The sequence below is a fragment of the Lagenorhynchus albirostris genome, chromosome 15 (genome assembly GCF_949774975.1).
Source record: "Lagenorhynchus albirostris chromosome 15, mLagAlb1.1, whole genome shotgun sequence".
Lineage (NCBI taxonomy): Eukaryota > Metazoa > Chordata > Mammalia > Artiodactyla > Delphinidae > Lagenorhynchus > Lagenorhynchus albirostris.
The window spans coordinates 12,063,103-12,087,461 of record NC_083109.1 but is presented as its reverse complement, the minus strand read 5'-3'; the positions used below and the strand labels follow the sequence as shown (position 1 = coordinate 12,087,461).

At 48.6% G+C, this 24,359-nt stretch overlaps 1 protein-coding gene across 5 annotated transcripts in view; it reads right to left on the bottom strand.

Moving 5' to 3' along the window:
* Positions 1-280: 280 nt before the first annotated feature.
* PTGIS (prostaglandin I2 synthase) overlaps positions 281-24,359 on the bottom strand; it is a 45,285-nt gene continuing 21,206 nt past the window's right edge. For all 5 annotated transcript variants that reach the window (XM_060124487.1, XM_060124485.1, XM_060124486.1 and 2 more), the window contains 6 exons: positions 23,844-23,995; positions 13,748-13,929; positions 6,189-6,357; positions 5,027-5,208; positions 3,405-3,556; positions 281-919 (listed from right to left, as the gene is read on the bottom strand). In XM_060124487.1, coding sequence (XP_059980470.1) covers positions 775-919; positions 3,405-3,556; positions 5,027-5,208; positions 6,189-6,357; positions 13,748-13,929; positions 23,844-23,995 — 982 coding nt within the window. In that variant the 3' untranslated portion in view covers positions 281-774. The remainder of the gene's footprint in view (positions 920-3,404; positions 3,557-5,026; positions 5,209-6,188; positions 6,358-13,747; positions 13,930-23,843; positions 23,996-24,359) is intronic.

Genomic DNA, 24,359 nt, shown 5'->3' with positions numbered 1-24,359 from the left:
GCTTCCTTTCACTGGGGCCATCCAGTCGGGGCTGTGTCTTGCTAACTCCCTGCCTGAGTCCCAGCGCTGGGAACACCCACCCCGTCTGGAGCCCATAACCGTAACGCACAGAAGCCTGGTCCTCAGAGCCCATCATCTGGAGGCTGCCCCCACTCCACACTGGGGATGCACCAGCATCGGGAAACCCTCCAGCATTTTCTCAAGGATCGGTGTGAACGGAGAGATGGGGGAAGTGTCTAGCAAGTGGGGCGCCTAGGAAAGCAGATATTGTAAGAGACTCTTTGGCTTTAGGTAGTTTAATAAAAATTTGGGGACAGAGTTTATTTCAACAGACGCACTGCTAGGCCCACATGGCCTTTTAGTGGCCAGCATCTGCTCTGACTGGTTAGGGTCTGGACGGCACCACTGTCAGGGCCTTGGATGGCAGCCCGTGGGGGCTGGGGGCAGAGCAGTGGGGTCTCCTAGTTGTGCCCCGTCTGCCCGAGCTTTAGTGGGTATCCTAAAGGTGAGAGGGGCAAGAGGGGCTGGGAGCGGAAAGAGCCTCGTTTTGGAACTTAACCTTTGCAGTGGATAATCCGCAGAGCTTTTGGTGTCTTTTCTTCACTCCCCTACTTTCCCCTCCCCCAGACACAGCCTTCTAGGAAAAACAGTAGGGAAGGGATAACGCTTGGCACCGTTGGGTGTTCAAAGCTCTGTACCCAGGCCAAACGCAGGCACAGAACGTTGGGCGACTAGGGTCAGGCTGGGTGCGTGGAGTCCCATCTGCCCCGGAGCTCAAGGCCGGATGCGGTAACGGACAGGCACGTCGTGTTCTGGCTGCATCAGCCCGAAGCCGTACCTGCTGAGGTCAAACAAGGGCATCTCCACGTCCGGGCTGATCAGCTCCAGGTCAAAGCGCGCCAGCACGAGGAACACGAATCTGCAGAGAGACAGTGTTGAAGGCGTGAAGGGGGAGAGTGGGAGGCCTGTTTGGAGTCAGGCAGGAAAGCAATGGCGTCCTCCTGGGTCTCACCCCAGCTCTCACTTTGGTTAAAGTGGGGAAGGAGGGCGCGAGAGCAGAGCACAGGCATTTCCTGCTCACCAGCCCAGGAGCTCCCGAGTCCTGGCTGACGGCCTGTGGGCAGGAGCGACGTGGGTCAATTCCACATCAAAGCATTTCCGAGCCAGTGCCTGACTCTCCAGCTTTCTCTACTGCCTGGCAGCTGTGTGGGTTCCATGCTGAGATGACGGAGTGGGAAGATGGGAAGATCCTGGCCCCTGAGTCCCTGCACGGAGGGGAAGAGCCCCCCCAAACCCACAGCCAACGTTGTGTGAGTGGGAACTAAACCTTTGTTATACGAGCCACTGAGACTTGGAGGTCGTTTGACACAGCAGAGCACAGCCTAGCTTGTGATTAACACGGACAGTGACCCTTCCTGATTCTTCCCACCATACGCAGCCCAGACCCCCACCAAACTCCTGGAACCGTCTGCCTCGTCTGGGCTGCTGCCGAGCCACAGCTGCCTCTGTGAGATCAGAAGCAGGCACCCCTCCCTCCAGATACCTTACTGCTGTCTGGGGAAAACTGTTAGAATATACCAACTTTGCAAGAGCAGGCAGGCACTCTTTACTGCCACCTTCTGGAAAGCTGTCCTAGTAAGTACACAAACCATGTGATGATGTAATCAGTGGGCCCCTAAATGTGGTGGCAGCCCCACCTGATGTGAACGGGTTCCACCTGCCTTATCTTACCACCACCTGTGTTAATAAAGGTCAGGCTGGATCCTCTACTACTCTGGACCTTACCACCCGCTCCCACGGCGAACCAGATGCCCAATGCTGGACAGAATGCATGGCAGGGATTCTTTAATCTTATTGAACGAGTGAAAAAGAGGGAAGATGAGGACAGAGCAATGTCAACGTTCTGGGCAGGAGAGCTGGGTGCACACCTGGGCTCTGCCTTTTGTTTTTTGGCCATGGGATCTTAGTTCCCCCACCAGGGATCGAACCCATGCCCCCTGCAGTGGAAGCACAGAGTCTTAACCACTGGACCACCAGGGAAGTCCCTGGGCTCTGCCTCTTAAGGGCGTGTGATTCTTCCCACTCGGGGCCTCGGTTTCCCCATCTGGTCAAAGAAGGTCAACAAGGTGGGATGTATCCATTCCAGCTCTGAAGCTGCAGGATGGTAGAGGGTGAGTTTATATGGGTGGGGTGGGGGGTGGAAGGTATCTGTACCCACACCTGGATTTGGATCCTGGCACCTCCACTCACCAGGTGCCTGACCGTGAGGAATGATTGGACCTCTGGAGTCAGTGATAGACTGACCAGCTGGCAGGTATCATGACAATTAACTGAGATTAAAATAATAACAAATTAGCTCAATTATTGAACACTATGTTCCAGACACAGTGCTAAGCATTTCATATCCATTATCTCTTTTTATCTGTCCAAAAACTTTATGGAGTGGGAACTTCAGTCGGTTCTGCTGCAACACTTGTTTTGAACATGTGCATTTGTTCCAGTGGGATTGATCTATTAGGGCAAGAATGAAGCGTAACACAAATTTCACATTTGCTTGTGGTCATTTCATCTGCAAGAAACACTGGGAGAATGAAAAACTGCACCCAGCTGAACCAAGCTGAGCAGGAATTCACAAAACGCACACGCCAGTGGGTGGTGACCCACACCATTCCCTTCAGGCGTCCGACCTCAGATAACCCTCCTCCTCCTTCATCGTAACTCACAGCTCCATCCAATGCCCGCTTGCATGGCAAACGTCAGGTCGTTTTCAAAGTAAAGCACCGTATTTATTGGAGCACTTAGGTATTTCTGTTTATTCCATTTAACATGTGTAAACCTATACTACTGTATTTTCCTAGGTGCATATCTTTTTGTGTGTGTGTCACTGGTGAAGTTTTTGAGGGTTGGGCCCCAGCCCTACTTCCCCCACAATCCTGTGCTTTTTACTTTGTGATTTCCCATGGTGCGGGGGTTTTTAGCAATGCGCATGAAGCGTTAGAGCAGAACCAACTGTATTATTATCTCCATTTTACTGTTGAGAAAGCTGAGGCCAAAAGCTTAATGTAATGTGCCCATTCACTAGCATAATGCCTAAACATTAATAATAGTAATATTAGTAATCACAAATAATAACTTTTATCAAATACCTACAATGAGCCAGGCAGTGGCTAAAGTACCTAGAAAGGTCCACTTCATTTGTCCCGACGCCCCCTGGGATGTAGTATGATCAGTACTCCTATTTTACAGTTGAGGAAACAGAGGCACAGAAGGTTACCCAGCTGGACAGAAGGACAGGCGGATGTCACAACCCCTGGTCCAATCTGTTTGTGATCCGAGGGCCAAGGCCCTTGGGGCCCAGGGAGGCGAATTTATGAGGCACTCGGCTCCCCGTGCCCGGTACTCACTGTTTGATGCTGCTGATGGCATAACCCCTCCCCAGGCACTGGTTGTGCCCTGCTCCCCATGGCATGCTGTAATTCTTCAGTCGCTTCCCGTCCTTGTAAAAGTCTTTCTTCTCTGATCCATCAGGGTTCAGGAATCGGTTGTATTTAAATACCTGAAATAGGAAGAAGGTCCCTTTCTGATGCCACCCCCAAAATAGGCATGGACAAAGAAAAATGTATGAGGATGTTCATCACAGTCTTGTTTATAAGAGAGAAAAACTGGAAATAATGTAAAGCCCAACTGATAGGGGATTGGTTAAAAATTATGGCAGCTCTTTATAATGTTGAGCTTGGTCTGTGTGTGCTGACATGGAAAGAACTTTTAAGACTGGTTGTTGAGGGCTTCCCTAGTGGCGCAGTGGTTAAGAATTTGCCTGCCAATGCAGGGAACATGGGTTCGAGCCCTGCTCCAGGAAGATCCCACATGCCGTGGACCAACTAAGCCTGCGCGCCACAGCTACTGAGCCTGCGCGCCACAACTACTGAAGCCCTCACGCCTAGAGCCTGTGCTCTACAACAAGAGAAGCCACGACAATGAGAAGACCACGCACTGCAATGAAGACACAATACAGCCAAAAATAAAAATTAATTAATTAATTAAGAAAAATAATAAAAGGACTGGTTGTTGAATGAAAAAAGAAAGTGTTGGAATAACATGTATTGCGTGATCCTGTACTACACACCTGCCTATTCATATGTGTGTGAGTGTGTTGTGTGTATGTCTGTAAAGGCATAAATATTATCTAAAGGACACACTCCCAACCACTGTTAGAGAACCCTGTGGAACTGGAGAGGAAGTGGAATGAAGACAAATTTTTACTTTTAAATATATATGTCTATATTTCTATCTTATAAGTATATATTACTTTTGCAACTTAAAATAAAAGAAATGAAAATTATTTTTAAAAAAGAGAATGCCAATTTCCTTTGGTTACATTGTAGAGTGGTAATGTGAAGATTGTGTCTGAGCATAGGGCTTTGTTGTACAGAGTAGGTGCTAAATGAAGGATGGGTGGAAGGATAGGTGAATGGACCAGTGGATAGACAGGTGGAAGAGTGAGGTGATGGATGGATGCATGGATGGATGGATGGATGGATGGATGGTTGGATGGATGGATGGATGGATGCATGGATGGATGGATGGATGGATGGTTGGATGGATGGTTGGATGGAGGCATGGATGCACAGCACAGAACCTGGCACACAGTAAGCATCCAAATCTGTTAGAAATTGTAAAAGTTTGCCCCATCTCAAATTCCAGGGAGAGGTAAAAGTGCTGGGAAGCTGACATTATAACATTCTGAAAACAGGAAAAATTGCCCAGCTGTCCCCTGCAAAGCGCTTAGTGTGTGCCAGGTGCTATGAAGATCTTGGTTACATGATCACATTTAATCTTCCTGACAACCCTGTGAGGCGGGTGCTATTCTGAGGTCCGTTTCACAGGTGAGGAAACAGAGATACAGAGAGATGAAGTGATCGGGGCAAGGTTCCACAGCAAACAAAGAGCAGAACTGGCTGCCACTCAGATAGGACAGGTCCTGAAGCCACTCATCCTCCCCCACAGCCCCTGGTATGCCTTTTACCTCTGGGTCTGTGTAGATCTCCGGGTCCTTCTGGGGACTCAGGAAGGGGAAGAGGAGGAGGCGGTCGCCGCATCGCAGGGTGAATTCCCGCCCATCTGCCATGGGCAAGGCCATGTCCACCACGACCTCGCGGGTGATGAAGGGTGCAGCGGTGAGCCTGAGGCTCTCACTCAGCACGCTGTCTGCACAGGGCAGGTAAAAGGGGGGTTCAGCACTGTCCTCTTCCCCACTCGAATGCCACCCCCAGCTCTCATTTTACAGAGGCAGGTGGGAAGGCTCAGAGAGGGTGCATGACTTGCCCACCATCGCAAAGCAAGACCCAAAATGGCGAAGTGATGAGATGTGATTGCTGCAGTCTTCAGAGACTTTGGACATGAAGGTTTGGGTCTGACCCTAAAAGAAGCTGTGAGGGAAGGTATCTTCCAGGGAGATACCAGGAGGCTAGGGAAAGAGCAGGGCCGTCCATATTGGTTGTGTCTGCCTGCCCAGCATACATTCCCTTTCTGGAAACAGTTCCCTGCTTTCTTCTGGGGACCATCCCCTCCCCCACTCTCAGGGGTTGGGCTGTTGATTTCACTCCCAACACCTGGGATTGGGCTGTGATTGGCTAATCAGAGCACCCATGATTGGCTCCAGATGGGCACACGACCCAAAGAGAGCCAAAGAGACACATTCCTGGGGCTCTGGGTAGGAACGTTGCAGAGAAGCACACCCTCCCAGAGCTGGGAACACATCAGCCCGGAGCCACTGGCAGCCATCTTGCCAGCCTGAGACTGGAGTCAACCCAGTGGAAAATGAGGCTGAGGATGGACAAAGACCTGATGGCATTGCTAAAGCACCTGGATCTACCTGTGCCTGAAGCCAGTCCCTCTAGACTTTTTAGTTACCTGCCCCATGTGAAGTCCCTTTTCTGCTTCAGCCCATTTAAGTTAAGTGTTTTGCCACTTGCAACAAAAAATCTCCCACTGAGACCATGAAACATGGGTAGTGGAGACCAGGGCATGGAGATGCCAGGTCTATGAAGATAGGAGGCCCAGGGGGACCCTAGGTCAGAGGACACCGATGGACCCTGGACGCTGGGAACCCATGACGGGGAGGGCGGGCTTGGGGGCCCATGATGCCCTGGCCTTTGGGGCTGTCTTGGAGGGTCTGACTGTCTCACCAAGCACAGGCATGCTGTCCAAAACCTTCTGTGGGAGGGCGGTCATCTGCGAAATGGGCTGCTCTACTTGCAAGAGCATAGGCTCAAGCTCTCCGCGGACAGCAGCCAGGGCCTCGGGGGTCCTGAGAAGGAAGAGCAGGACCCAGAAGGCGGCAGGACCCATGTTCCCCTGAAACGAGAAGGCGCCCCCGTTACAGCATCAAGAGCGCAAAGCTGGGCTGGGAGCTCACCAGTCTGTGCCACGGACACAGCCTGGGCCAAGGCACTGGGGCCGGGAGGCCTGGGTTCCCACTCCTGAGGACCCATGTCCATCTTCGGCCTCAGGACATGGCCCAAATATGCTTTGGTGGCTTTGGCCTAGCCCAATGCCCGCTTCAAGGCCACTCTTGGCATCCCTGACCTTGAGCAAAATCATTGATCTGAGGTCACACAGGAAACCTCCATAGCTAATCAGCGAAAATGTCAGTACAAAGTATATCAGTTAAGATTACTGTTAACATCTGAGGATGGATGCATCCTTAGCCCCAATTCCCCAACCTTCCCTGCATGCATGCTTCTTACCGTGTGACTCTGCACTTCCTCACATTAAAGGGGCAGAGCGTATTTCCTCAGCCCCTTGGATTTGGGCTGAGCCATGTGACCTGCTTAGGCCAATAGAACGAGGCAGAATTGACAGAACAGCAGTGCTAAGTCTAGGCCTTAAGAGACCTTGTGGGTTTCTACTTGCCCGGCTAGCTGGCTGGTCCCAAGAGGAAGATGAGAAACACCCGGAGCAGAGCTGAGCTGTCCAGCCGAGCCTGGTCTAGACCAGCTGACTCCCAGCAGACCCACAGACAGGTGAGTTAAATAAACGCTCATCAAGGTATGCCACCGAGTTTTTGTGGTTGGTTGTTATGCAATAATAAGAAACTGGTACAAAATCTGAACGTTTGCTTTCAAACATTTGAGTATTGTGTGCATATATAGCAAAGCAGCAATAATCAATGATGACTGTGAAAGCTATTAGTTTCTTGAACAAAAATTATGTAAAACTTCCCAATAGGTAAATAATTAGGAAAACGGATAAAATTTCTTGCCCCAAGACTTCAGCCTTGGCTCAATATTTTAATACTCCGGTATTCAGCATGTGGCTAAGATATGATGGGGTATCCTTAAATGAACTCTAGATATGGTTGGAATACCAATTAACCTCGATTTGGAGGAAGATTTTTGTCTACCATAAATGACTATCTTATCCAATCTTAATAATGGAATATTAAGGAGTCATCACATATCATGTTTACCCAGAAATTCAATGACAGACGCTATTGCACATGGACGAAAGGACCTTTGCACAAGGATATTTCTCACGGTGCTGATGTAACAGGGAAAGATTGGAAGCAACCTCAATAGGAGATCAGTGTGATAAAGGATGACCCATCCATAGGATGATGACACCGGAAGTTGCTAAAAAGGAGCTGACTTTGTGCGTGCCGATATGGGACAGTAGCCAAGATGCACTGAAGCAAGATGCGGGACGGGGCCTCATCGTGCTACCATTTGTGTGTACATTTAAAGAGGGATATATATGAGGAAGCACAGACCATCTCTAGAAGGAGATTCAAGAACCTGGCAACTGAGGTTTCCTCTGGGACAGAAGCTGGGAGGGGAGAGAGGCAGAAAATAAATGCACAAAGGCATCAATGATGGTGAAACAGATTTTCTTTCTCTTTAGCTGCCATGAATTTAGAGGTGCCAGGTGCCCTCATTCAATCTTCCTATCAAGCAGGCACCGTTATCACACCTTCTTACTGAAAAGGAAAACTAAGCATGCCCTAGTCCCTCCCCACTGCCCAGCAGATTGTGGGGGGCTCAGTGGTATCTGTCAAATAAACATCTATGTTCCTTTGGGCTGGGGACCTCCAAAGCAGGCTTGGAGGTGGGCTGGTACAGCCCAGGACCAGGACCAGGACCAGGCAGAGTTGGGTTCAAATCCCAGCTGCCCACTTCCTGTGACCCTGGACAAGCCACTCCCCTCTCTGGGTTTCAGAACCTCCCTCTTGGTAAAATGGGAATAAATACGTGCCCACTCCTGGGTCGGCCACAAGGAATACGAGCGACTCCCACAGGCTGAGCACACGGTAAGTGTTCAGAAGTGGTCTCCCTCTCTCACCAGCCCCTCCCTCGGGTTCGAGAACCGATGGAGGCCTTGGACTCTCTCTGAGATTTCCTCCAGAGCCTCAGGTCCGGCTGAAACAAGCAAGGTCACTTGCTGTCCATCACTTAAACAGCCAGGGGAATGCAGGCGATAAATAATTCAGCTTTGGGTTAACTCAGTGCCAAGGCCATTTTACCTGCCCAGATGGTCAGATGCGGGCCACCACTCATTAATTACAAAGCAGGAGTGGGAAACAAGGCTGCTCGGTTAACTTTGCTTTCAGGAAGAAGCTGTGGCAAGTTAGGGAAGTGACGAAGACTGCTTTCCGCCCAGCTGCACTGATGTGTGAGCGTGCATGTGTGTATGATCACACAGCCATGAGATCCTTAGTCCACTACCCTGGAAGCTGAGTGTTCTCCCACAGGACCTTGCCTCAGTTTACGAGGACACTTCTGTCTAATCTCCCTCCCTCTCACTGCAGCAAAAGTCCACCACCCAGCAGCGCCTGTGCTCTGTTCTACCTTTTCTGTGAACGACGGTATCTGACCTCCAGGGGGCGCGCACTGTGAGCCAGACCCGGTGCTCAGCGGCTCACGTGCGCCACCTTGTGGCCTCCTCTCCGCACTGTCAGTCAACTGGAGTGGGGACACCTGCAGCCCTGCCTGCCCCGCACCACTCCCCTGCCTTTGGGTAACAGCAGCCCATTTTCCTTCAGAGAACTACCTCCACTTCATGTGAAGTCCAGTGGATTGTCTGGGGCGAAACTACCCCCTCCAGGTCTCAGGTGTGACCATGTGACCCCAGCCTGGGCCACTCAGTCAGTGACGGACTCAGAGGGGACAGGTGACCTGGGCTGGGCCAGTGGGTATCAGACTTGGGGTTTGTGCTGGAATTCACGGGAGAAAGAATCCCTCCTCCATGGGGACTGCCAAGTTGCCAAGAGCTGCTGGTGGCCTTTGCTGCCACCACCTGGGAAAGCCCATCTGAGGCGTGAGAGAACACAGAGGTGAGGGGTGGGAGATCACAGATTACATTTATTTTCATTTTTTTGTGATTAAAATTTTTTTCTAAGGGAATAAAAGAATACTCTAAGTGCAAAGTAGATCCTGGATTGGATCCTGGAAGAGAAAAGGGACAGTAGTGGAAAAACTGGGGAAGTCTGGATAAAGTATGGACTTTCAATTAATAGTAATGTACCAACGCTGATTTCTAGTTTTCCCACATGCACGGTGGTTCTGTAAGAGGTTAACACTGGGAGGAGCTGGGCGAAGCGTATTTGGGAACTCTCTGTACTATCTTTGCAACTCTTCTATAACCTATAATTATCTCAAAATGAAACTACTGAAGGGGAAAAACCCAATTCTGTGCACAGCTATTATTCTTATTACCTCCTCCTTTTGGATGGTGAAATTGAAGCCCAGAAAAGTGAAGTGATCTATTCAAGGTCACACAACTAGTCAGTGGCAGAGCTGGGATTCCACCCGAGCCTGTCTCACTCGAAACACTGCTTTTGCTTTTCATCCTCACGTTGCAGTGCCTCCACGATCACGATCGCGATCATGTCCACGGAGCAGCTGAGCATCTGTAAACCCCGTGCCCATGCAGCTCCCACAGTCCGCCTCCCCTCACTCAGGGCCACCCAGGAGTTCCTGCAGCCATGGCTGCTGAGGCCAAGGCAGACGTGGAGAAGGAAGAGAAGAATGAAACTTGACTGGTGGGGCCGCGACAGTTAGCGGTGTCAGTCCCAGCACTACCGTGGTCAGCAGAGCCACCCATTGCCTGACAGCTCAGAGCTGGGAGAGCAGCCCGGACCATGATGGGCCCGCAGGGGCAGGCCTTTGGGAGCTCTCCTCCCTCCGCCCACTCAGCCCACCCCAACCCGGCCCACGTCCCCTAGGAGCCAGCCTCTTCCCCTGCCTGGACCTTGGATCTCAGCCCACCAGGCCCTCCTCTAGCCCCTGGATGCTGGAGACCCCCTGACCCCTCCATCAGCCTAGACCCCAGGTCTGGGGCTCTGGACTCACGGAGCCTTTTCGAGGATCCTGTGAGATGATGTTTGTAAAGTGCTCAGTCGGGTGACTGGCACAGGGTTAAGCGCTCAACAGTATCTTTTGAAATGATTACTCCTCACTCAGATCTGACAACAGCAATCCCAGCTACCATTTCTCAACCCCTTGGAACACTTCCTGCAGCCGGCCTCTGGGTGGCGCTCCCTCCGAGCTCCCCTCCCTGGCGGCTCCTCGTCTCCCTTGCTGGCTCTCCTCATCTTTCCGACCCCCACGCTGGAGAGGCCCAGGGCTTGGCCCGCTTCTCCATCCACCCTTGAACAACCATCTCTGCGCTGTCAACCGCCCAACATGTCCAGCCTGGACCTTAACCCTGGACCCCAGACTCTTCTTTTCTCCAGGCGCTCCTACCTGCCTGCTCTCCACCTAGAACTCAACATGCCCCAAACAAACCCCTGACTTTCTCCCCCAGAAGTCACTCCTTCCACCATCTTCCTCAACTTCAGCCTTCCTGCTACTCACGCCCAAGCCTGGAGTCATCCTGGTTGACATCTTCTCCTAATGTCCCATCCAAGAGCAAAGCCTGTTGACTCTACCTGGAAATATGTCCAGAAGCCAATCCCTCTCCCTTCTGCCCTCTGGTCCAGCACCGTCCTCTCTTGCCTGGATATTGCTGTGGCCTCCTCCCTGGTCTCCTTGCCTCCACTCCCCCCACTACAGTCTATTCTCAGCAATGCAGCCAGAATGACCCCTCTAAAGCAGAAGGCAGGCCATGTCACTCCTCTGCTCACAGCCTTTAAAGGGTTTCCATTTCAGAGGAAGAGCCAAAAGTGCTCCCCATGGCCTACAGGGTCCTGCATGGTCTGGCTCCTGCTACCTCCCTGCCGCATCACCCTCATCCCCACCTCAGGGCCTTTGCACTTGCTGCCCACCCCCTCCCCCATCCTACACAGCTACATGGCTCACTCTCTCACTTGCTTTGAGGTTCTGCTCAGATGTCACCCTCTTGGTGAGGCCTTCCTTGACCACTCAAAAAAGCAGGCCCTCCTCGCTCCTGCCGCCATCCCCTTTCCCTGCTTTATCTGTTCTCCACAGAACTTATGATCTGTAATACATTTTACATACTTACGTGTTTAGTAATTGTCTGTCTTCTCCCACCACGATGTCAGCTCCTTAAGGGCAGGGGTCTTTGTTCTGCTCACTGCCCTCTTCCCAGCTTCTAGAATGGTGCCTGGCACACAGTGGGCCCTCACTAAGTATTTCTTGAATATGTTTATTGAGCACTAGTTACCTGCCAAGCACAGTTACAGGATTTTACATGGATTGCTTCCTTTCATCCTCCCCACAACGCCTTGAGGAAGGTCCTGCCGTCTCTATTTTATGGAGGAGTAAAGCGAGGCACTAAGAAGGGACTGACTTGCCAAGTAGTGGTAAAGTCAGGATCCAAGTTCAGGCAGGTTGTCCACAGAGCCTGTGCCCCAAACCACTGGGATACCCAGCCTCTTGGCCCTACTCTCAAAAGACTCGAGATCTTGAAGGGTCTTCCACCTGCCTGAATTCTGGACGCTGCCAACAACTCAATCTCAGAGGACACCCTGACCCCAACTCTTGCCCAGTTCTCCTGGCCCCGCCAAAGTCTGTTTGCCGGGCTTGCTGCCACTCAAGCCCCTAGGCCAGCATCCGGTTCTGCTGACAGAGGTCATTTCCATAGGGGATTATGGGGACAGTTTGGAGTCCCAAGTCACTGCCCATAAATATGTTATTAGACACTAATGGGGCCCCAACTGCTGATCAAACCCAGCCCCCAACCCTTCCCAGCCTCTGCCTGCAAGGACAGTTAATGGCTCTGGGAAAAAACTAAAAATAAGTCGTAAGTCAATGGGAGAGGAATTACCCAGAAATGTCAGCCTGTGTAACTGTCACTGCCGAGGTGGGGCCCAAAGAAGGAGGGGCTCACGGTTGGGGCGAGGGCAGCAGCCAGGCCTGGAGATGCGGCATCCTCAGCCCTGCTTTCTCTCACTCCAGTATCTAGTCCTTCACCAGCTTCACTGGCCCTGTCTTCCCTTGGTTTCCAGAATCTATCCACTTCTTCCTCATCTCCATGGCCACCACCTCCCCTTCCTGGAATACTCTATCCCCACATCTTCCCCCAAGTCCCCAAATCTAGATCTTTCTTATCATCCAGGGTTCAGCTCAGTCATCTCCTCCTCAGAGAGGCCACCCTGGCCAGAGTAGACCCCCAGGACCTATCTAGTCATGACCCTGTTTTATATCCTGCCTATCAGCATCTAAAATCACCCTATATCTCTTTCCCTGATGTCTGCCCCACCCCGGCCCCTGACTGAAACAGAAGCAACACAGAGCAGGGTCTTTGAGGTCCATGGTAAGTACTCAGTGGAACTTTTAAATGAGTCTTCAAGATAACTGGTCTGCATACTTCAATAATCTCAAGGTCGCGAAAAACAACTAAAGGCGCCAAAACTGTTCCATATCAAAGAAAACTAAAAAGGCAGAATGGCTAAATGCAGTGTGTGATCCTGAGTTGGATGCTGGACCAAGATGAGCCATAAAGAGTATTAGTAAGGGCTTCCCTGGTGGCGCAGTGGTTGGGAGTCCGCCTGCCGATGCAGGGGACGCGGGTTCGCGCCCCGGTCCGGGAGGATCCCACATGCCGCGGAGCGGCTGGACCCGTGAGCCATGGCCGCTGAGCCTGCGCGTCCGGAGGAGCCTGTGCTCCGCAACGGGAGAGGCCCGCGTACCGCAAAAAAAAAAAAAAAGAGTATTATTAAGACAACTGGCAAAATTGGAATGTGGACTGTATATTAGATAATGATCCTGTATCTGGGTTAACTGTCCTGAATTTGATCACTGTGCTGATCAAATGATGATGTAAGGGAATATTCTTGCTCCTGGGAGATGCACGCTGAAGTAATTAGGGGCAAAGAATCATGATGTCTGCAACTAATTTGCAAATGGTTCAATAAGATACGCACAGTAGGAGACAGAGAGAAAGCAAATGTGGTCAAATGTTTAAAATTGGGGAATCAAGGTGAAGTATATATGAGTTCATTAAACTATTCATACAGCTTCTCTGTAAGTTTGATGTTTTTCCAAATTAAAAACATATATATCGAATGAATGATCCTGTTCATGATCCTGTTCGACAGTTAAGAGAGTCAGGGAACTGGGGCAGACAGCTGGGTGTGTGCGCACCTACCCACAGCCATACTCACAGTGGCACACTCTCACTCATGTTCACCTACATGCACCAGGATGTGAGCGCCCATGCAGGCACATGCATACGTGCTCGCAGGCATGTGCCTAAGTGTGCCTGATGGCACACACGCACATGAGTGCACACACGACACACAAGCACTCATATGCACAGCCTCACGTCCACACCTGCACACACCCACCTGTGTGGCCCAGAGCTGCAGCACCAGAGCCCGCGCCTGCATCTCCTCCGACACGCCCATCTCCTCCAGGTGCAGCAGGTAACTCTCCAGCCATTTGCTCCGGTGGGCCCGAGTGGCCAGCCTGGCTGGGGACAACAGCTTCCACAGGCGACCTTTGACCCTGCACACCTGGTCCTTATCCCCTGCAGGGACGGAGCACAGAGGATGAGGGTTACAGATCCACCTCCAGCCCAGGGTCACCCAGCCCTGACCTCCCATTAGGCCAAGGGTCTTCCAGGTGTCACCCCAGGGGATGGGGAGTTCCTGTGGGAAAGAGGCGACAGGGACCCAGCCCTTAAATGCTGGCCTGGCCCAGAGGAAGTACTCAGTCAACATTTGCTAAATGAATGGGCTTCTCAGCACAGCAGGGGGAGGGGCAGGAAACAGGGAGCCACATTCTCCCTTCCTGGGGTCTGATCCCAGAGGAATACCAGCCCATGTGGGTGGGGAGACCCTGAGAGCACACTCAGCACAGCGTCACTCAGGGGTAACAACCGAACTGACCACCAAGAGGGGACAGGTTGGTCTGGGGTCTCAAACTCAACTACCTGCAGGAAAGGCAGGTAAAGTGAATGAGGGAGGAGGGAGAGGAAGGGGCCCAACGGGAGGGTCGGGTGGCTCCACTCAGCTTCACCGACCAGCCCAGCCCAGCCAGGGAGCCTGGGTTTCTAGAAGAAACTGAAATCCAGATGTTCAGGGGAAATCTTCTCATGTGTTTTAAAGTTAGCATCTCAGTAAGAAATTTTTAATCACCACACAGGCCACAAAAGCATCTCAAGTTAAACTGGCTCACGGATCACCAGTAAACACCATTAAATAAACGATGGCGTGTTTACATTCTGGAAAACGGTGAAGCAGTGAAAACCAATGAGGAAGTTCTTTATGTCCAGCCCTCACCGGGCCTACACAGGCAGACCATTGAAGGAATAAAGTCAGATGCTTATTTATTTATTGTATTAATGCTACAAGATGATGCTGTATTGACATATATGTATGTGCAAATATAAGACTTGGCTGTTCCAAAATCACTCCTTGGAAAAGGGGGAGTCGCTTGGATTGCTACAAAATTCCAAAGTACTAGAAACTCTCTCATTGACTTTTTTGAGCCACAAAGCAGTGTTTCAGGAAGGTCCATCCACCCAGTGGCTCTAAACCAGGCTGCACGTTACAGGATGTAAAACGTAGGCGACACTTATTCAAGTGCATTAGTTACGTTTTCAAATAATATGCTCCCTATGCTTTTCTTCAACCTCTAGACACTTTCAGGTGACATACTTCTCAATTTAAACCAGTGAGGCCAATTGTTATCTGAAATACATGATTTTCCTCTTTCCCAAATTTTCAGGTACTGGAGCATCACCAGGCAGGTTTAAATCTCTGGCTGCTCAGGTCCCCACCCCACCCCCACCAATCTCATCAGAATCTCTGGGGGTGCGGCCCAGGCACACGGAGATTTTAAACAGGTGGGTGCAGGGTGCAGGGTGCAGGAGGTGCTAAAGCCACCTCAGTTGATGCTGGTTCTAGATGCTTACTTACAGGACCGATCTGATGAGATTGATAACAAAAGGAGGTAAAGGGCTTCCCTGGTGGCGCAGTGGTTAAGAATCCGCCTGCCAATGCAAGGGACATGGGTTCGAGTGCTGGTCTGGGAAGATCCCACATGCCGCGGAGCAACTAAGCCCGTGAGCCATGGCCACTGAGCCTGCGCTCTAGAGCCCGTGAGCCACAACTACTGAGCCCACGTGCCTAGAGCCTGTGCTCTGCAACAAGGGGAGCCACCGCAATGAGAAGCCCGCGCACCGCAACGAAGAGTAGCCCCTGCTCGCCGCAACTAGAGAAAGCCCACGCGCAGCAACGAAGACCCAATGCAGCCAAAAACAAATAATTAATTAATTAAAAAAGAGAGAAAAGAATCAAAATTAAATTAAAATTTTTAAAAAAGGAGGGGAAATTTAACGCAGATTTAGAAATGACTGGCATTTTTTAAGGTCTGACAGCACAAGTGCAGGTCTTGAATGTCACTGTAAATACGGCTTTTAAGGATGACTTTCAAAAGCAATGCAGTATGCAAAGACAACCAACAGAATGGGAGAAAATATTTGCACATCATACAGATACTTGTATACACCCATGTTCATAGCAGCATTATTCACAATAGTCAAAAGGTCGAAATAACCCGTGTCCATCAACAGATGAATAGGTAGATGAGAGGTGGCATAACCATACAATGGAATATTATCCGGTCTTAAAAAGAAGGGCATTCTGATGCACGCTACAGCAGGGATGAATCCTGAGAACGTTATCCTAAGTGAAATAAGGCAGACACAAAAAGAGAAATATTGCATGATTCCACTTATACGAGGTACTCAGAAGAGGCAGATTCATAGAGACAGAGAGTAGGATACAGGTTAATAGGGGTGGAGGGAGGGAGAGATGGGGCGTTATTATTTAATGGATACAGATCTTCTGGTATGATGAAAAACTTCTGGAAATACATAATGGTACGGCTACACAACATTGTGAAGTTTATTTATTGAATTTTATACTTAAAATGGTTTAAATGGTAAATTTTATGTTATATATATTTTACCACCACTAAGAAAACAGGAAGATATGTGAACGTCATTTGGCAAATGAGCCAAAGATGGTGGTGTATAATAAAAAATTGGATTGGCAAAAAAACAAGTAAAAAAAAATATAGCAGTAATTTGATCAAATCTGCTTAACATTTGGAGAGCTCTTAGAACAGTGCAGGATACACGAAATCTTACACAAGAGTTAGCTATTGCTACTCTACCTTGTTAGAAAAAGGCAAAGTGTCTACATCAGTGTGTTTACTATGCACTGTGGGCAAAAGAGAAAAACAAGAATATAGCACATTTGCTTGTATCTGCGTAAAGGAACTCTGGAAGGATCCACGAGAAACTAATAAAAGCAGCCAATTGTGGAGAGTGGGAATTGGGTGGAAGGAGGGATGACAAGAAGGGAGGGGAGACTTTTCACTGTTACTATTTTATATTTTCAATGTTTGAACCACGTGAAACATATTCAAAATCTGGCACCACCCCCATCCCTGCAAAACATTTCCAGCGAAAGATCACAGATTCATAGACTTACAGATTCAAAAAGCTCATTCTGTATTTCAAACAGATGATCGGGAGTGAAGAAGAGGGGTTCTGAAAAACTGAGTTTGGTGACTCCACCTGGGATCCCGCTGATGGGGAAGACGCAGGTGTCAAAGGTGGAGTCTGAATAAGCCAATTCCTGAAATGTGAGCATGGGAAGAAAGCAACATTTCTAAACGGTTAGTTTATATAACATGTGAGCTTAACGAGGGAGGTTCAACAAAATCAGTAAGGAGACATCGGGGCTTCCCTGGTGGCGCAGTGGTTGGGAGTCCGCCTGCTGATGCAGGGGACACGGATTCGTGCCCCGGTCCGGAAAGATCCCACATGCCGCGGAGCGGCTGGGCCCCTGAGCCATGGCTGCTGGGCCTGCGCATCTGGAGCCTGTGCTCCGCAACGGGAGAGGCCACAACAGTGAGAGGCCCGCGTACCGAAATAAATAAATAAGGAGACGTTATTTCATTTCCATTCCTAATTATTTCCATGTTTAGGTTGACCAAAAAAACAAAGCAAGACAAAACAAAAAAACTTTCCCACTGGGAAAACCAGGGTTTGCTGTGTATTTAGATCAGAGTATAGTTGGGGCTCGTACTGTATTTTACCATGTGGAGAAGGGTCTAGAACTGCTCTGTCCAGGAAGGAAGCCACAAGACACATGTGCTTACTGAGTACGTGAAATGTGGCCGCCTGGAACTGAGACATGCTATGAGTAAAAAGTACACCCCAGATTTCAAGTCTTGCATGAGAAACAAAATGTAAAATATCGCAAGAATTTTTATACTAATTACATGCTGAAATGCTAATATCTTAGATATACTGGGTTAAAGAAAAAATATAATATTTTTTATATTTAAAAAAATTGATTTATATTTTATAAAATTGATTTCACCTCTTCTTTTTTTTTAATGCGTCTACTAGAAAATTTAAAATTACATATATGACTGGCATTCTATTTCTACAGGATAGCACTATTCTAGCAGGATAACACCAAATTGATAACAATGGTTACCTTGGTGATAGATGTAGAGGGAGTGTGGTCAAAAGAGAATTTGCCTTTTCTGTAATATTTGATTTTTTTTTCCACAAGAGGCCGGGGAGCCAAGTTAACAGCCCAAACTCTGGAGCAGAGTGCCTGACCTTGAACAAGGCACCTCACCTCTGAACACCTCATTTTTCTTACCTATAAATTGAGGTAAAAGTACTCATCACATAGGGTTATACAGGGATTGAATGCATTAACATATAAAGTCCAAAGAGGGATGCCTAGCACAGGCCTAATAAACATTAGGTATATTATTAAACAAAGCTTAATGAATGTTAGTAAATTATTAGTCCAAGGAGAATATATTCATGTTGTATTTCTATAAGTAAGAAATAATAATAAATTGTGAGGTAACGAACACCCAGTTTGCAGCCATAGAGACTCAGGTTGAAATCCCAGCTCAGCCCCTTCCTAGAAGGATGATCTTGGGCAAATCACTTTGTATCTCTGAGTCTCAGTTCCCCATCTGTAAAATGGAGGCAACCTGGCTCACAGGATCATTAGGAGGACTCAGAAAGATCACACACAGAACACACTCTGTACTGGCAGGGGTTTGGTCAGTTGTACTTGCTACATTCCTGCCTTTTTTTTTTTTTTTTTTTGCAGTACGCAGGCGTCTCACTGTTGTGGCCTCTCCCACTGTGGAGCACGGGCTCCGGATGTGCAGGCTCAGCGGCCATGGCTCACGGGCCCAGCCGCTCCGCGGCATGTGGGATCTTCCTGGACCGGGGCACGAACCTGTGTCCCCTGCATCAGCAGGCGGACTCTCAACCACCGTGCCACCAGGGAAGCCCATCCTGCCGTTTTTATAAGGTATTATTCATCAGCCCCAGTGTAATGACTCAACGCTGTGAATCAGAACTGGCCGGCTCATGTGACAGGTAACTTGGTCAGAGGCAGGAGAAACAGGTTTGATGTCAGACCTCCCATGCTGTGTGGGCTTGGTTGAGGCCCTGTCCATCTCTGGGCCTCAGTCTCTCCATTTGTAAAGCAAGAGGACTAGGCATGGAAACACCTCTGACCACTGGAGACCTGAGGGTACGTTCAGAGAGGCCCCCAGTGGAGACATGTTTTTTTTTTTAAAGCCTTGTGTTTTACCTTTAAAATGCATTTGATTTTTGCATTAGACCCTGTGATTCTTTAATATAAGAATGCTTTTTTTCCCCCAAACAATATTTAAATAATAATAATCCAGTGAAATGATTATTCCAGAAAGAAGCAGTATGCTTAGCTTGGGGCTCTAACTCCCTACTGCCCCCCAACTCCCTCCTGTATGAGAAGCACCAGACTCAGTGGTCTAAGGGTCTCCAAAAGGGTCAATTTTCTTTTAAAATGTTTACATTTCTAAAAGCAGAGGAGGAATAATGCATGTAAATGGTAAACAACAACAACAATAATAATGAAAGAAAGAAAGAAACTCTAAGAGTTCAAATGGGTGTGAGATTCTCTCCATCCCATCTCAGCTTTCCCAGAGGCAAATATCTATAAATGTTCCCACATTTAAACACAAACACACACACACCCCCATACCCTCTGTTCTGCACATTTTTCATAACAGTAGATTTCAGCCTATAGCAGTATATCCCATTACTTTCTACAGTTGCATAGCTTTCCTTTGTGTGAAAGCATAATTTATTTTATCAGCTACTACGGGGGACATTTAGGTTGTTTTTAGGATTTGCTAAAACAAGTGACATGCTAATGAATATCTGTGGATCCATAGACACATGCAAGCATTTCTGTGGGGTAATTCCAAGAAGTGGAAGTACAGGATCAAAGGAATGTGTACTTTATATGTTGATAGTTTCTACCAAATCACTCTTCGAAAGAAGCTGCATAGCCTCACATGCCCACAACCAGGTCTGAGGGCCGTTCTGCACCTCAGCCTCCAGTCCCTAGCTGAGAAACCTTCCCCAACATTGCCACCTGCTGCCCATACTGGCAAGTGCAGCCTTCCCATACCCAGCCCAGAGCTGCTCCCAGAAAAACAAGGAGAGTTCCCCTCTGCATCTACACAGACTCCCCTGCAGCATCTGTATGGAGGAAACGGCAGCAGAGAAACTACTCTTTCCTGGAGAAGCAATCCATGCCGGCACGTGTCAGTGCTTTATGCACTAGCTTTTGCAAGCAGACAGACCAAGTTTCCATTTTGCTGGCTCTGCCATCTACCAGCTGTGTGTCTATGACAAGTGACTTCACCTTTCTGATCCTCAGTTTCTTTACCTGCAAAATGAATTTAATAATACCAACTTTCCAGCACTGATGGCAGGATTCAATAAGATAAGGAGTTGTCTCTAAAAAGACATTAAGAGTCATGAACAGGCAGCTCACAAAGAGGAAAAGCAAATGGCTGGTAACACTAAAAGATGTCTCATACAGTAGTCAGGGAAATGCCCGTAAAGCCAGATGCCCTTTTTTGCCCATCAGATTGGCAAGGATTTAAACACCGATAATTGCACATTGACAAGGTGGTGGGGAAATGCAAATTAAAACAACAAGTTACCCACCTCTGTCCATTAGATTGGCAAACAAATAGAAAGACTGAAAAAATCTGGTGGGGAATGAGCAGACTCCTTTCCTTTGGGTAGGCGTATGAATTGCTCCATGGTTTTGGAAATGATGTGGCAACAGCTAATAAAAATTTTAGGGCTTCCCTGGTGGCGTAGTGGTTGAGAGTCTGCCTGCCGATGCAGGGGACACGGGTTCGTGCCCTGGTCCGGGAGGATCCCACATGCCACGGAGTGGCTGGGCCCGTGAGCCATGGCCGCTGAGCCTGCGCGTCCGGAGCCTGTGCTCCGCAACGGGAGAGGCCACAACAGCGAGAGGCCCGCGTACCGCAAAAAAAAAAATAAATAAATTTTAATGTGTATGCCCTTTGACCCAGCAAACCCACTTCCAGGAAACTGCTAGAGAGAAATAAAATCACCAGATGGTAGAAGAGATACAAGTACAAGGAAATACTATAACAGTAACACACATGAAAAAGGAAACAATTATAAATATCCATTGGAGGGGGATGGCTGCCTAAATATTGACCTCTACTTTGCTATATTCATTTTTGCTTGAGTTAGTTTTATCATAGATTTTCTGGGGTTTTCTGGGTATAGCATCAGATTATCTACAAATAGAGATACTTTTATTTCTTCTTTACTCATTCTTATATTGGTAATTGATTTCTCTTATCTAAGTGCATTGGTTAATGCCTCTAGATGTTGGTATTGACAAGGGAGACTGTATATCGTTAGGTTAAAAAAATAAGTTGCAGTTAATAGATATAATTCCTTTCTGTAAATACACAGTGACACTTTAGATACATATATTTGTCTCCATTTTCAAAACAGAGTATCCCTACAAAACACTGTGAAGGGATACATCAGCATGTTAACGTTGGTTTCCATAGGAAGCTGAGCTTGGAAGACTGAGTATTATTACTTTTTACTGTCTGCATCTACCACAAGACTATGTTTCTTTTTTTTTTTTTTTTTTGCGGTACGCGGGCCTCTCACTGTTGTGGCCTCTCCCGTTGTGGAGCACAGGCTCCGGACGCGCAGGCTCAGCGGCCATGGCTCACGGGCCCAGCCGCTCCGCGGCATGTGGGATCTTCCCAGACCGGGGCATGAACCTGTGTCCCCTGCATCGGCAGGTGGACTCTTAACCACCAGGGAAGCCCTCTTTTTTAATTTAAACAATCTAATGTGTTAAAGTTTCATTCTTAAAAATATATAAATAAATGAAATGGGGTCATGAGCTGTTGTGAGCACTGAATGAGACAATGTTTTACCTGGTATCTGGCACCAAAGAAAATGCTCAACAAGTAGTGTTTTTTCTTTATTACCTCAGCCAATCCTAACAGCCACCTTCTAGGAAGATCCTACTGTTCTTCCCATTTTACAGATGGGATCACTGAGGCACACAGAGATTACATAAGAGCCAGTAAACCACCTCAAGCCACCTGAGCCCAGAGTCTGTCTCGACCACTGCCTTCAACTGCTCCTCCGGAGAAAAGACCTAGGGCAAAAAGAAGTTACGTAGGGACTTCCCTACTCTTAATTTCCCTATTCTTAACAACTGTGGCACAGTAGTTAAGAATCCGCCTGCCAATGCAGGGGACACGGGTTCAAGCCCTGGTCCGGGAAGATCCCACATGCCACGGAGCAACTAAGCCCATGTGCCACAACTACTGAGCCTGCGCTCTGCAGCCCACAAGCCACAACTACTAAGCCCACGTGCCACAATTACTGAAGCCCGTACACCTAGAGCCTGTGCTCTGCAACAAGAGAAGCCACCGCAGTGAGAAGCCCGTGCACCCCAGCGAAGAGTAGCCCCCACTTGCTGCAACTAGAGAAAGCCTGTGCGCAGTAACGAAGACCCAATGCAGCCAAAAAATTTTAAATTAATTAATTAAAAAAAAAAAGAAGTTAAGTAACTTGCCCCAAATCACCAGCAAGGAAGCAGCACAGTAGGGATCTGAATTCAGGTCTTGTTGCAAGTACCTGAGACCAGGACACACAGTTATTTCTCAACCTTCCTACAGCACCTGTCACACATGCAGTGTCCCAGCCTCACTGGAGATTCAGATTCAAATGGACCATGATGGGGCTGAGTGACTTGTCTTATTAACAAGGACCCCAGAGGATTCTTCTCACTGGGGAAGTCTGAGACACAGTGGCCAGGGAAGAATGCAGTCCAGTGGTTCCTATGGCCCTGGCACTCTGAATCCAGCAGGAAGCTCTTTACCAATATTGAGTCCACAGAAATGAATGACGTGGGTTTTTACAAACCGATGTGGAAAGTTCTAGATGTGGAGTTCAGTGAAAATGCTAAGTAGCAGAACAATGCCTCTCCAGTGTGCTAGGTCGATGTTATAAAAGCACAGGGCTGACAACTAAGAGAAACGAAGGCATGTGTGCTCAGAAAGACATGCTCAAGAATGTTCGTAACAAGCTAACCCAACCAGAAACCAGAACCCACCAAGATGTCCATCAGCCAGGAATGGATGACAAATTGTGGTTATTACACTAATGAAATACTTCACAGCAATGAAAAAGAACAAACTATAGATACATTCAGCCTGCATGAATCTTACACACATGAAGCTGAGTGAAAGAAATCAGACATGAAAGGGCACATGTTGTATGATTCGTTTTAAAGGAAGTGTAAGGACAGGTAAAACTAAACTGAGGTGAAAGAAATCCATACAGTGGCTAGCTCTGGGGGGTGGATATTGACTGGGAAAGGGCATAAAAAGTTTAGATTTACCTCTAAGCTGTGCATTTACGACATGTGTGCTTTCCTGTACATAAATTATACCTCAGTAAAAAAGAGAAATTAAAAACCTTAAAAATAGAAAAAAAATGACACACAACTCTGTGTGTGTGTGTGTGTGTGTGTGTGTGTGTGTGTGTGTTTAGAGAGAATTCTGCAGGATATACTCCAAGCTAGTAATAATGGTCACCTCTGTGGATGGGAGCGGAGTGGTGGGCTGGGATGGGGAGAAGTTGGAGAATTCTTTTATTGTTCCCTTTAAATTATTCTATATGGCTTGAATTTCTTATAATCAGCATAAACTACTTGTAAAAAATTCTAGAGCAAATTAAATCATAAAACTAGAAAAGGAGCATACACACACACACACACACACACACACACATACACACACTCAAGGTCCCCAGGCCCCACTCTAGATGTGCTGTATCAGAATTTCCACCAGGAACCCCAGCTCTAGTCCAAGCCCTGCCTCCCCACCACTCTGCTCTTGCATACCCCAGTGACGGGGATCTCACTACCTTTACGGGCATTAGAACGTCTTTCCTCCTACGTTGTCTATGATCCTCCCTCTCTGGGTTCCTCCATTAGCCCCACCACCCACCAGGGCCCCCATGGCGCTTACCCACTGACAGGGAGCCACGTGCCAGTTTGGGGAGCAGCAGGTCAAGCTGGCGGAAGGTGTGGAAGACATCGGCTGAGTGGACGCGGTCCTGGGCCTGGCTCTCCTGGGTGTGTGGCGGTGCCTCGACACCGTATAGAGTCAGGTAGCCAGCTCTGGGGGCGGCAAACAGCTGGTCAGGGGGTTGTCTTTGGATACTCCCGGCCGAACCCTCCCAGGGCTGCCTACACGTTTTCTTCATTTGTACACCTGAGGAGCACCTGATTTTCCTACCATGTGTCAGGGACCTCTCTGGGCCACAGCGTCAGCAGAGAAGAAAACAGACAAAACCCTCACACCCCCATGGAGCCAACACTCTAATGAGGGAGACAGACATACAGAGAAACGAGTGGATGAGTCATAGGTCAGCTGGGGCTCAGAGGGAGGGACAAAGAGGGAGGGGGTGGGGAGGGGCTCTTGGTGAAGGATGAGAAGGAGCCAGCGTGGGAGGAGCAGAGGGAGGGGCCTGAGGCGCAGGCC